Source organism: Ranitomeya variabilis, chromosome 6, assembly GCF_051348905.1.
Source record: "Ranitomeya variabilis isolate aRanVar5 chromosome 6, aRanVar5.hap1, whole genome shotgun sequence".
Lineage (NCBI taxonomy): Eukaryota > Metazoa > Chordata > Amphibia > Anura > Dendrobatidae > Ranitomeya > Ranitomeya variabilis.
This window is the reverse complement of record NC_135237.1, coordinates 515,661,379-515,674,069: the sequence shown is the minus strand read 5'-3', so window position 1 is coordinate 515,674,069 and position 12,691 is coordinate 515,661,379. Positions and strand designations below refer to the sequence as shown.

Sequence of the window (12,691 nt, the reverse complement as noted above, 5' to 3'; positions counted from 1 at the left end):
CCTTATTGTTTAGCATTGTGTTTCTCTTCCGTGCCGGCGCACTTATCATTCTGCAGGAGAGACCCTTGAGGGTGAAATGGATGACTTCAGACTTCTCTCCAACCGAGCACCGACTATATACAGGTTGATTGACGCTCGTTCACACAGACTTAACAGTGGTTAAGAGTCATGCGGTCGGCAGCACATGGCCCACTTCACAGAGCGACGTGCTGCCAATGGCGATTATTCCATGAACGATCCAGCCAGCAAACAAGTGTTTTGCTCATTTGCCGGCATGGTTGCACAGGCCTATAATCGAGAATGATTGTTCCTCTGCAGGCTGGTTTGCCAGTTACCTGTCCATGTAAATGAGCCTTCAAGGGTTTGTGCCAAGTTTGGAAATTATCCCAAATCTGTCCTGACAAATTACTGGTGGTCCAACACCTGGAAACCCCACTGACCGTAAGTGGAGCGCAGGTGGAGCAAGTGCAGCTATGCTCTATTTCCAGTGAATAAAGGCAGCAGAGGCACACATACGCCATCTTTACTCCATTCAGCTTCCAAATTTGGCACAAATTCTTTAGAGAGTAAGCATTTAACAGGTTTTAATTTTTTTTAGGCCCTTTAAATGCCTGCAGGTTGGTGGGGTTCTGCGTCCTGAGACCCGCACCAAACTCCCAATAAGGGCTCGGGAGGTAGGAGCCCACAGTGGAGTACAGAATGAAAGACATGGGCACTCTATTGGATTCACACTCCAGTTTGCACACTTCAGCCTTCCTTTAGATCGGTGTGGGCCTCCGGATCCAACCCTTCCCATCGATCTGCTGGTAATTAAAGTGCATAAAAATATACACTGCTCAAAAAAATAAAGGGAACACTAAAGTACCACATCCTAGATATCTCTGAATGAAATATTCCAGTTGCAAATTTTTATTCATTGCATAGTGCAATGTGTTCATAACGATAAAAAATAACAATTATCAATATAAATCAAAATGAATATCCCATTGAGGTCTGGAGTTGGAACGATGCTTAAAATGAAAGTGGAAAAACAAATTACAGGCTTATCCAACTTCAGTGGAAATGCCTCATGACAAGGAAAAGATGCTCAGTATTGTGTACGGCCTCCACGTGCCTGTATGACCTCCCTACTGTACAATGCCTGGGCATGCTCCTTATGAGGCGGCGGATGGTCTCCTGAGGGATCTCCTCCCAGACCTGGACTAAAGCATCCGCCAACTCCTGGACAGTCTGTGGTGCAACGTGACGTTGGTGGATGGAGTGAGACATGATGTCCCAGATGTGCTCAATTGGATTCAGGTCTGGGGAACGGGCGCGCCAGTCCATAGCCTCAATGCCTTCATCTTGCAGAACCTGCTGACACCCTTCAGCCACATGAGGTCTGGCATTGTCCTGCATTGGGAGGAACCCAGAGCCAACCGCACCAGCATATGGTCTCACAGGGTCTGACAATCTATCTTGGTACCTAATGGCAGTCAGGCTATTTCTGGCAAGCACATGGAGGGCTGTGTGGCCCTCCAAAGAAATGCCACCCCACACCACTACTGACCCACTACCAAACCGGTCATTCTGAAGGATGTTGCAGGCAGCAGATCGCTCTCCACGGCATCTCCAGACTCTCACATGTGCTCAGTATGAAGAGCACAGGGCACCAGTGGCGAATTTGCCAATCCTGGTGTTCTGGGGCAAATGCCAAGTGTCCTGCACGGTGTTGGGCTGTGAGCTCACCCCCCATCTGTGGACGTCGGGCACTCAAACCATCCGCATGGAGTCAGTTTCTAACAGTTTGTGCAGACACATGCACATTTGTGGCCAGCTGGAGGTCATTTTGCAGGGCTCTGGCTGTGTTCCTCCTTGCACAAAGGTGGAGGTAGCTGTCCTGCTGGGTTTTTGCCCTCCTACGGCCCCCTCCACATCTCCTGGTGTACTGACCTGTCTCCTGGTAGCGCCTCTGGACACTACGCTGACACACAGCAAACCTTCTTGCCACAGCTCGCATTGATGTGCCATCCTGGATGAGCTGCACTACCTGGGCCACTTGTGTGGGTTATAGAGTCCGTCTCATGCTACCACGAGTGTAAAAGCACACCCAACATTCAAGTGACCAAAACATCAGCCAGAAAGCATTGGTACTGAGATGTGGTCTGTAGTGATGAGCGAGTGTACTCGTTGCTCGGGTTTTCCGAGTATTTGTTAGTGTTCGGAGATTTAAGTTTTCATCACTGCAGTTGAATGATTTACAGCTATTAGCCAGGCTGAGTACATGTGGGGGTTGCCTGGTTGCTAGGGAATCCCCACATGTAATCAAGCCGGCTATTAGCTGTAAATCATTCAGCTGCTGCGATGAACACTAACAAATACTCGGAGATCACCCGAGCATGCTCGGGAAAACCAGAACAACGAGTACACTCGCTCATCACTAGTGGTCTGTGATCCCCACCTGCAGAACCACTCCTTTGAGTGTGTCTTGATAATTAGCAATAATTTCCACTGTTGTCTATTCCATTTGTACAATAGCATGTGAAATTGATTGTCAATCCGTGTTGCTTCCTAAGGGGACAGTTTGATTTCACAGAAGTTTGATTTACTTGGAGTTATATTCTGTTGTTTAAGTGTTCCCTTTATTTTTTTGAGCATTGTATGTACAGTACAGACCAAAAGTTTGGACACTAATCATTTAAAGATTTTTCTGTATTTTCATGACTATGAAAATTGTACATTCACACTGAAGGCATCAAAACTATGAATTAACACATGTGGAATTATATACTTAACAAAAAAGTGTGAAACAACTGAAATTATGTCTTATATTCTAGGTTCTTCAAAGTAGCCACCTTTTACTTTGATGACTGCTTTGCACACTCTTGGCATTCTCCTGATGAGCTTCAAGAGGTAGTCACCAGGAACGGTCTTTCAACAATCTTGAAGGAGTTCCCAGAGATGCTTAGCACTTGTTGGCCCTTTTGCCTTAACTCTGCAGTCCAGCTCACCCCAAGGCATCTCGATTGGGTCCAAGTCTGGTGACTGTGGAGGCCAGGTCATCTGGTGTAGCACCCATCACTCACCTTCTTGGTCAAATAGCCCTTACACAGCCTGGAGGTGTGTTTGGGGTCATTGTCCTGTTGAAAAATAAATGATGGTCCAACTAAACGCAAACCGGATGGAATAGCATGCCGCTGCAAGATGCTGTGGTAGCCATGCTGGTTCAGTATGCCTTCAATTTTGAATAAACCCCAACAGTGTCACCAGCAAAGCACCCCCACACCATTACACCTCCTCCTCCATGCTTCACGGTGGGAACCAGGCATGTAGAGTCCATCCGTTCACCTTTTCTGCGTCGCACAAAGACACGGTGGTTGGAACCAAAGATCTCAAATTTGGACTCATCAGACCAAAGCACAGATTTCCACTGGTCTAATGTCCATTCTTTGTGTTCTTTAGCCCAAACAAGTCTCTTCTGCTTGTTGCCTGTCCTTAGCAGTGGTTTCCTAGCAGCTATTTTACCATGAAGGCCTGCTGCACAAAGTCTCCTCTTAACAGTTGCTGTAGAGATGTGTCGGCTGCTAGAACTCTGTGTGGCATTGGCCTGGTCTCTAATCTGAGCTGCTGTTAACCTGCGGTTTCTGAGGCTGGTGACTTGGATAAACTTATCCTCAGAAGCAGAGGTGACTCTTGGTCTTCCTTTCCTGGGGCGGTCCTCATGTGAGCGTTTCTTTGTAGCGCTTGATGGTTTTTGCCACTGCGCTTGGGGACACTTTAAAATTTTGCCCAATTTTTGGGACTGACTGACCTTCATTTCTTAAAGTAATGATGGCCACTCATTATTCTTTAGTTAGCTGCTTTTTTTCTTGCCATAATACAAATTCTAACAGTCTATTCAGTAGGACTATCAGCTGTGTATCCACCAGACTTCAGCACAACACAACTGATGGTCCCAACCCCATTTATAAGGCAAGAAATCCCACTTATTAAACCTGACAGGGCACACCTGTGAAGTGAAAACCATTCCCGGTGACTACCTCTTGAAGCTCATCAAGAGAATGCCAAGAGTGTGCAAAACAGTCATCAAAGCAAAAGGTGGCTACTTTGAAGAACCTAGAACAGAATAGAAGACATAATTACAGTTGTTTCACACTTTTTTTAAGTATATACCGTATATCGTCGAGTATAAGCCGAGAATTTCAGCCCATTTTTTTAGGCTGAAATTGCCCCTCTCGGCTTATACTAGAGTCATACCCAGGGGTCGGCAGGGGAGAGGGAGAAGCAGCTTTCTATTAATACTCACCTGCTCCTGGCGCTGTCCCTGGTTCTCCGGGTGCCGGCAGCTTCTTCCTGTAGTGAGCGGTCACATGGTACCGCTCATTACAGTAATGAATATGGACCCGTCTCCACTCCCATAGGGTTGGAGCCGCATATTCATTACTGTAATGTGCGGTACCATGTGACCGCTCACTACAGGAAGAATCTGCCGGAGAAACAGGGACTGCACCGCGCCAGAAGCAGGTGAGTATAACGCAGTGCGCGATATTCACCTGTTCACCGTTCCACCGACGGCCGCCGCTGCGTCTTCCCCATCCTCTGCAGTGACGCTCAGGTCAGAGGGCGCGGTGACGTGATGAGTGTGCGCGCCACCCTCTGCCTGAGCATCAGTGCGGAGGACTGGGAAGACGCAGCGGTGGCCGTCGGTGGAATGCGGACCGGTGAATATAGCAAGTGCCGGGGCCCGAGAGGTGAGTATGTGAGTTTTTTTTTTTTTTTGTTTGTTTTTTTTTATCCCAGCAACAGCATATGGGGCAAATGTCTGTATGGAGCATCTTATGGGGCCATGTGCAGCATTATAAGGGGCAAATATCTCTGGAGCATCTTATGGGGCCATAATCAGCATTTGTGGAGCATTGTATGGGGCATATTTTAATATGGAGCATCTTATGGGGCAATCATAAACTGTATGGAGCATTATATGGGGCTCCTGATTTAATATTGATATTCAAAAACACTTAAACTACTGATTTATCAATTAATTTTACTTTTATTGGTATCTATTTTTATTTTTGAAATTTACCAGTAGCTGCTGCATTTTCCACACTAGGCTTATACTCGAGTCATTAAGTTTTCAGTTTTTTTGTGGCAAAATTAGGGGTCTCGGCTTATACTCGGGTCAGCTTATACTCGAATATATACGGTAATTCCACGTGTTAATTCATAGTTTTGATGCCTTCAGTATGTACAATTTTCAGTTATGAAAATACAGAAAAATAACAAGGTGTGTCCTAACTTTTGGTCTGTATTGTATAGATAATGTCTATCCTGGTAAATGTTTAGCTTCTCTTTGATCCAAACATGCATGTTTGAGTAGACTCCTCACAACTCTTATCTCCCCAGGGGGTGTTTTCACACTCTGTTAGCAGTAAGTTTGCATGTGTTATATGAATCTTACACCTTTCTATATGGAGGCATCCAGTGAAAAACAGCATATATTTATTTAATATACATAGGAGTTTAGTGTGTACATCATGACGCATATGTGAAATGGATGCCATTATAGTCTGTGGGTGATGCATGCTGCACAGTGGTATCCGATAAGTGGAGACTTTCAGGAAGAAATCATCCTGAGTCATATCTAGGAAACATACCGCAGCTGCTGTGTAAAGCGCCTCAGTGATTGGGCAGGATGACACCCAATCTGCCTGATACTTGTATTCTTCCAGACAACTAGGGCCCCATCCAAAATCTGCTGTACTGTCAATTCTCAATTTCTGAGGACTGTATAGCAACTACACTGCTCCAAAAAAAAATAAAGGGAACACTTAAACAACAGAATATAACTCCAAGTGAATCAAACTTCTGTGAAATCAAACTGTCCACTTAGGAAGCAACACTGATCGACAATCAATTTCACATGCTGTTGTGCAAATGGAATAGACAACAGATGGAAATTATTGGCAATTATCAAGACACTCTCAATAAAGGAGTGGTTCTGCAGGTGAGGACCACAGGCCACATCTCAGTACCAATGATTTCTGGCTGATGTTTTGGTCACTTTTGAATGTTTGTTGTGCTTTCACAGTCGTGGTAGCATGAGACGGACTCTACAACCCACACAAGTGGCTCAGGTAGTGCAGCTCATTCAGGATGGCACATCAATGCGAGCTGTGGCAAGAAGGTTTGCTGTGTCTGTCAGCGTAGTCTCCAGAGGCTGGAGGCGCTACCAGGAGACAGGCCAAGTACACCAGGAGACGTGGAGGGGGCCGTAGGAGGGCAACAACCCAGCAGCAGGACGGCTACCTCAGCCTTTGTGCAAGGAGGAGCACTGCCAGAGCCCTGCAAAAATGACCTCCAGCAGGCCACAAATGTGCACGTGTCTGCACACACGGTTAGAAACCGACTCCATGAGGATGGTCTGAGGGCCCGACGTCCACAGATGGGAGTTGTGCTCACAGCCCAACACCGTGCAGGACGCTTGGCATTTGCCACAGAACACCAGGATTGGCAAATTCGCCACTGGCGCCCTGTGCTTTCCACAGATGAAAGCAGGTTCACACTGAGCACATGTGACAGAGTCTGGAGATGCCATGAAGAGCGATCTGCTGCCTGCAACATCCTTCAACATGACTGGTTTGGCAGTGGGTCGGTAATGGTGTGGGGTGGCATTTCTTTGGAAGGCCGTACAGCCCTCCATGTTCTCGCCAGAGGTAACCTGACTGCCATTAGGTACCGAGATGAGATCCTCAGACCCCTTGTGAGACCATATGCCGGTGCTGTTGGCCTTGGGTTCCTCCTAATGCAGGACAATGCCTGACCTCTTGTGGCTTGAGTGTGTCAGCAGTTCCTGCAAGATGAAAGCATTGAAGCTATGGCCTGGCCCGCCTGTTCCCCAGACCTGAATCCGATTGAGCACATCTGGGACATCATGTATCGCTCCATCCATCAATGTCACTTTGTACCACAGACTGTCCAGGAGTTGGCGGATGCTTTAGTCCAGGTCTGGGAGGAGATCCCTCAGGAGACCATCCACCGCCTCATCAGGAGCATGCCCAGGTGTTGTACAGTAGGGAGGTCATACAGGCACGTGGAGGCCACACACAATACTGAGCATCTTTTCCTTTTCATGAGGCATTTCCACTGAAGTTGGATCAGCCTGTAATTTGATTTTCCACTTTGATTTTGAGCATCATTCCAAATCCAGTCCTCCATGTGACATTCATTTTGATTTACATTGATAATTGTTGTTTTATTGTTATAAACACATTCCGCTATGCAATGAATAAAAATTTGCAACTGGAATATTTCATTCAGAGATATCTGGGATGTGGTATTTGTGTTCCCTTTTATTTTTTTGAGCAGTGTATATAGCGGTGTGTCTGCAGCCATCAGTATGGGGCAGGGTCCTGGATGGCGTGGGCATTATGTGCAGTCACAGTGGGTACAAGGTGCACGTTGGAGAACATTTGTTCCCTTCCAGGAGGATTGCACCGCAGTTCAATTGCACCTTGTGAAATCGGACGTTGACAAGCGGATATTGCCTTCTTAGTTATGTCTAAATCATTAAAGTGTAAGAATATCTGGAAAGAAATGTCCAATTCCTCTGGAGGGGACACGCGAGGGCTGGACGTTGTACTTGCCAATGCTTCTCTAGATCGAGGTTAATGAACTTCAGTTCGTATCAGAGGATGGCATCCTTCATGGCTCCAAAACCTATCGGAGACAGTTGTCTAGTGGATGCTACTCGTCTTGATCTTATCTCGGCTCTCCATTTTTATAAGAACCTGTCGCTAGATTCATTGTACAGGCAGCATGAATCGGAGCTTGGCTTTGCATTTGTAGCCAAGTATGTTTTACTCTAAATGTTGCCGTGTTTCAGAGAATATATATCGTTTGTAAATCCAGCCGATGGCTATAGAGCGAGACCAGACTAGTCCGTCATGGTCCCAGGCTGACTTCTCCTTGCGCCACTCAGTTGACTAACTGGTCTTTCCCCATATATGCACCTGACATGGGCTCTGGTTTGGGCAGCATGAATCCAGTGACTGCTTCCCTTTAAATCTATATTCATACATTTGTCTAGTTAGACGGCAATGCCTAGACCAAAAGCTGGTCTCCTGACCCAAACAAAGAGCCCCATGTATAATGCTGCTCAGTCAGGAGATCTGTGGTTGATCTGGGCGTCGTGGTCTCTGCAGAATTGGATAGGAGTGATTGCAGCGGGCAACGAGGAGTTATCCCATGTTAGTTTATTGGGCTCTCTGAATCTAAATGTCCAATTCAGGCAAGGCCTAAAAGGCAACGTGCTGCCAAAAGTCATATCTGCAAAAAAAGAAGCTGCATAAAGTGATGCATCATTTCTGGAGTTGGCACTACATAGAGGAAACCGGTCACTCAATTCATGCTATCCAAACCACAAGTGGCATGATTTAAAGCCTGTTGTCATGATTGCAGCCGGTTATGTTTTCCATGACTTAAAGATCCAGCCAGGGACCATAGGCAGAGACTAGACTAGTCCCACGCTGCCTGGCCATGGATAATCAATGGGTCTCTCCCCCCATGTGTGTACTTGGAGAGGGACCTGTCGGGCACCTAGTGTGTGTGTGTGTGTGGTGGGGGGGCATTGTTTAAAAAACAACAAAACCTTAGCTGCATAACTGATGCATGGTGCTTGTGGTTTTGACACAGCTTGAATGGAGTGTTTCCCTTTAAATAGGTAATGGGATTTGTAATGGCATTTTCTTGTGGATGGCACAAGGACTTGTCCTTTTGACTTTCTTCTCTTGTTTTATAGAGAAACGGTGCTGTATAATGGTTGAGGTGTGTAATGGCATTTCACCGCTGTGTGATTACTGCAGTGTAATGTGGTTCACCATTGGAAGCGGCGAGAAGACCTCCGATGCCGCACTGCTAATGGCTGGAGCACTTGTCATTCTGTTAAAATCCTGGTGCTTGGGTCTTTGAGGGCGACATTTTACTTTAGTCTATGTGCCCATGATCAGGCAGTAGCAGCGCTTTGGACGCAGCATATTTTCGTTGCATTCTAATCACGCAGGTAAATCTGTATGTTTTCACTGAACAATGCAGATTTATCGGAACATAAATTGACATGCTGCGGCTCGTAAACCCCGCGCCGCAGGCCAAGTAGAAGCACAGTGACTGAGATTTCTATAAATCCCATCCGCTGGGCTTGTAATTAGCTGTGTCCACTTCTGCTATTCCTGATCATGGCCACGTACCCTAAAATATAGTTTCCTCCTCTCCGGCTGCACGTGGTCCTGCTGCTTTCCTGACTGCTGCAGAGTCATGGACTCTTCTTAACCTTTAAAGGGACTCTGTCACCTGAATTTGGAGGGAACAATTTTCAGCCATAGACGAGGGTTTTTTTTTGGTGTTTGATTCACCCTTTCCTTACCCGCTGGCTGCAATATTGGATTGAAGTTCATTCTCGGTCCTCCGTAGTACATGCCTGCACAAGGCAATCTTGGTTATATCCTCCCTGTAGCCGCTCACTTTGTCATTTTTCACTTTGACAGTCTGCTCTGCAGTGAGTGTGATGTATATGATCCAATGATTACAATGGGACAGGCCAACTATCTAATTTGTATGGAGGGCTACAGTCTATCTGTCTATGTCAGACTTCCCGGGGGGGGGGGGGGGGGGCAGGAATTAATTTCAACTGCCCAATCTTTGTTCTCATGGCAATAAGTTGGCAGCAGCTTTATGGCTGGTCGCACACCGGCCAATGGTCTGCTCATCGTCCATAGAAATGTATGGTCCCAGTTATTGTACAGCCGGTATCAGCAGGAAAGACTCTTGCCAGCATATCCTTTAGGTGGACCTAAAAATCATTCTTGGCCAGTAGGACATCCCTTCGTGTAACAATCGCCACTCGACATGCTATATCATTGACCAGCACTCATTACGGGCAGATATCTACCCTTGTAAAAGGACCCCCGCTCCCGTCTTCTGAGAATACATGCATGCTTGGCTGAGCGTGCATGTCTGTAGGATGGGATCGGGAGTGATGGCTGTCGGCCCTCAGGTATACACAGCCAGCCTAGTACACTTACATGTATTTCCATTCAGAGTGGTCTACTGAGGCCGTAGTTCTTTTGCATGACATTTTTGTACAGTGCTTGGTGTGAACAATGCGTCTTCCATAGTGTTACGACAGATTATGGGAGGAAGTACCAGGTATAACACCCCCCCCCCAAATAAAAAAAAATAAAAAATTGCTGTTTGGATCGCCCATACTTCTTTTGCTGCATTTTTGTAGGTTTGACAATATTGATAAAGTAAATATATCTACATGGTGGGATTTGTTCTCAAAATGAATGAAAAATCTGAAGTGTTAAGCTACCGTCTCACATAACGATTTACCAACGATCACGACCAGCGATACGACCTGGCCGTGATCGTTGGTAAGTGTTTGTGTGGTCGCTGGGGAGCTGTCACACAGTCAGCTCTCCAGCGACCAACGATGCCGAAGGCCCCGGGTAACCAGGGTAAACATCGGGTTACTAAGCGCAGGGCCGCGCTTAGTAACCCGATGTTTACCGTGGTTACCAGCGTAAAAGTAAAAAAAAAAAAACAGTACATACTCACATTCTGGTGTCTGTCCCCCGGCGTTCTGCTTCTTTCCACTGTGTCTGTGCCAGCCGGAAAGCACAGCGGTGATGTCACTGCTGTGCTCGCTTTCCGGCCGGCCGGCGCTCACCGTGCAGAGACGCAGAACGCCGGGGGACAGACACCGGAATGTAAGTATGTACTGTTTGGTTTTTTTTACACTTACGCTGGTAACCACGGTAAACATCGGGTTACTAAGCGCGGCCCTGCGCTTAGTAACCCGATGTTTACCCTGGTTACAAGCGAACGCATCGCGGGAGATCCAGCGACGAAAGAAAGTTCCAAACGATCTGCTACGACGTACGATTCTCAGCAGGGTCCCTGATCGCTGCTGCGTGTCAGACACTGCGATATCGTATGGATATCGCTGGAACGTCACGGATCGTACCGTCGTAGCGACCAAAGTGCCACTGTGTGACGGTACCCTTAGATTTGTACAATATTTAGACATTGAATTTTTTTTTCTTTTTCTACCCAGAACCTTTAGCCATGGATAAATGCGAGCTGGTACAGAAGGCCAAATTGGCTGAGCAGGCAGAGAGGTACGATGACATGGCCGCCTGCATGAAGCGAGTGACGGAAGGAGGAGGTGAACTGTCCAACGAGGAGAGGAATCTTCTGTCAGTCGCCTACAAAAATGTAGTAGGCGCCCGCCGGTCGTCCTGGAGGGTGATCTCCAGTATTGAGCAGAAGACAGAAGGCAGCGAGAAAAAGCAGCAGATGGCCCGAGAATACCGGGAGAAGATCGAGACAGAACTGAGAGAGATCTGCAATGATGTCCTGGTAAGAGACGCTTCTTTCTGAGCCTGCCTTCTACTTCTTCTCACATAGAGTGCTAACTCTGCTCTGTACTACCCCCTATTCTTAACAACATGGTCAGAAACCTGAAAAGTGAGCACACGGCTGTGTATAGCTGGAGTCTGCTTCCAGCTATCTTGTCTGATGATGGGCGGCATGGCTAGATGCAGTATGGAGAAGTGCGGAGGATCTTGGGCCGCTCAGGTCCCTGTAAGAAGCTCCTTTTAATCATGGAGCTGCACTGAAGCCTGGTATTCCCCTGCTGGGAGCGCAGGGACCCCTGTCAGCCGGACTCTGAGCTGTAGAGCAAGAGTTTCACATTCGCTTCCATTATGCTCGCTACTTGACGCGAGCATGCGACTTGCTCAATTCGAGTACTGAACATTTCGGAACTCCACCACTAATCTGGACGCAACATCGAAGTGGTGCCATGGGAACCTTTGGTAGTTTGCCTTCATTAGCAGATAGGATGAAGGTATATTTGCATTAGTTGATCGCTGCATAATATATTGATGACTTGCTGGTTCCATTCATATGTGGCTGCAGATGAGCGCAATTCTTTTGATTAGTGGCTGTCCTGCAGCACCTGGGAGCGGCCACTACACACTGCATGGAGCGCCGTTCCATGTTTACATTGGAGGTTTTAACTGGTCGATCATCAATTTATTATGGCCGGACAAGTCCTTTTAAGATCCTACAGGCCTGCCCTGTATGCCGTCATGTCTGTGCACTTCAGTACTATTGGGAACTGTGTATACGGTCTACTATAGAGCCTATAGTCTTCATTCACATAGGACTTTTTTTTATTTTTTTTATTTATTGGACAAGGAATGAACCAAGAAGTGTGTAAAATCATTCTTCCCTGCTTTTCTTATAGCAAAAAAAGTGTGTGAAGCAACCCTAAGGCCATGTTCACACGTTGCGGTTTTTCCTGCGGATCTGCGGCGTTTTTGACTCTGCGGATCTGCAGCAGTTTCCCATTCGGTTTACAATACCATGTAAACCTATGGAAAACCAAATCCGCAATGCATGATTTTCAATGGAAAAAATGCATGAAAAATCGGATTCAGTGGCCGAATTCATCATTTCACATTTGTTTCATACGTTTTTCGCCGGACAGAGAAAACTTTCCTCTGTACGTTTTCTCCGTCCGCTGGAAAGTTGTTTTTTTTTTTTTACGGATCCGGCAAAAAACGGATGAAATTTGTGGCCATCAGGCGCGAATACAACTCTATGAGGAAAAAAAACTGATCCAGCGGATAAAAAACCATCAGTTTTTTTT

At 46.7% G+C, this 12,691-nt stretch overlaps 1 protein-coding gene across 3 annotated transcripts in view; it reads left to right on the top strand.

Moving 5' to 3' along the window:
• The window catches only part of YWHAZ (tyrosine 3-monooxygenase/tryptophan 5-monooxygenase activation protein zeta), a 36,154-nt gene that overhangs the window by 5,101 nt on the left and 18,362 nt on the right, over positions 1 to 12,691 (top strand). For all 3 annotated transcript variants that reach the window (XM_077270974.1, XM_077270977.1, XM_077270975.1), the window contains exon 2: positions 11,090 to 11,394. In XM_077270974.1, coding sequence (XP_077127089.1) covers positions 11,101 to 11,394 — 294 coding nt within the window. In that variant the 5' untranslated portion in view covers positions 11,090 to 11,100. The remainder of the gene's footprint in view (positions 1 to 11,089; positions 11,395 to 12,691) is intronic.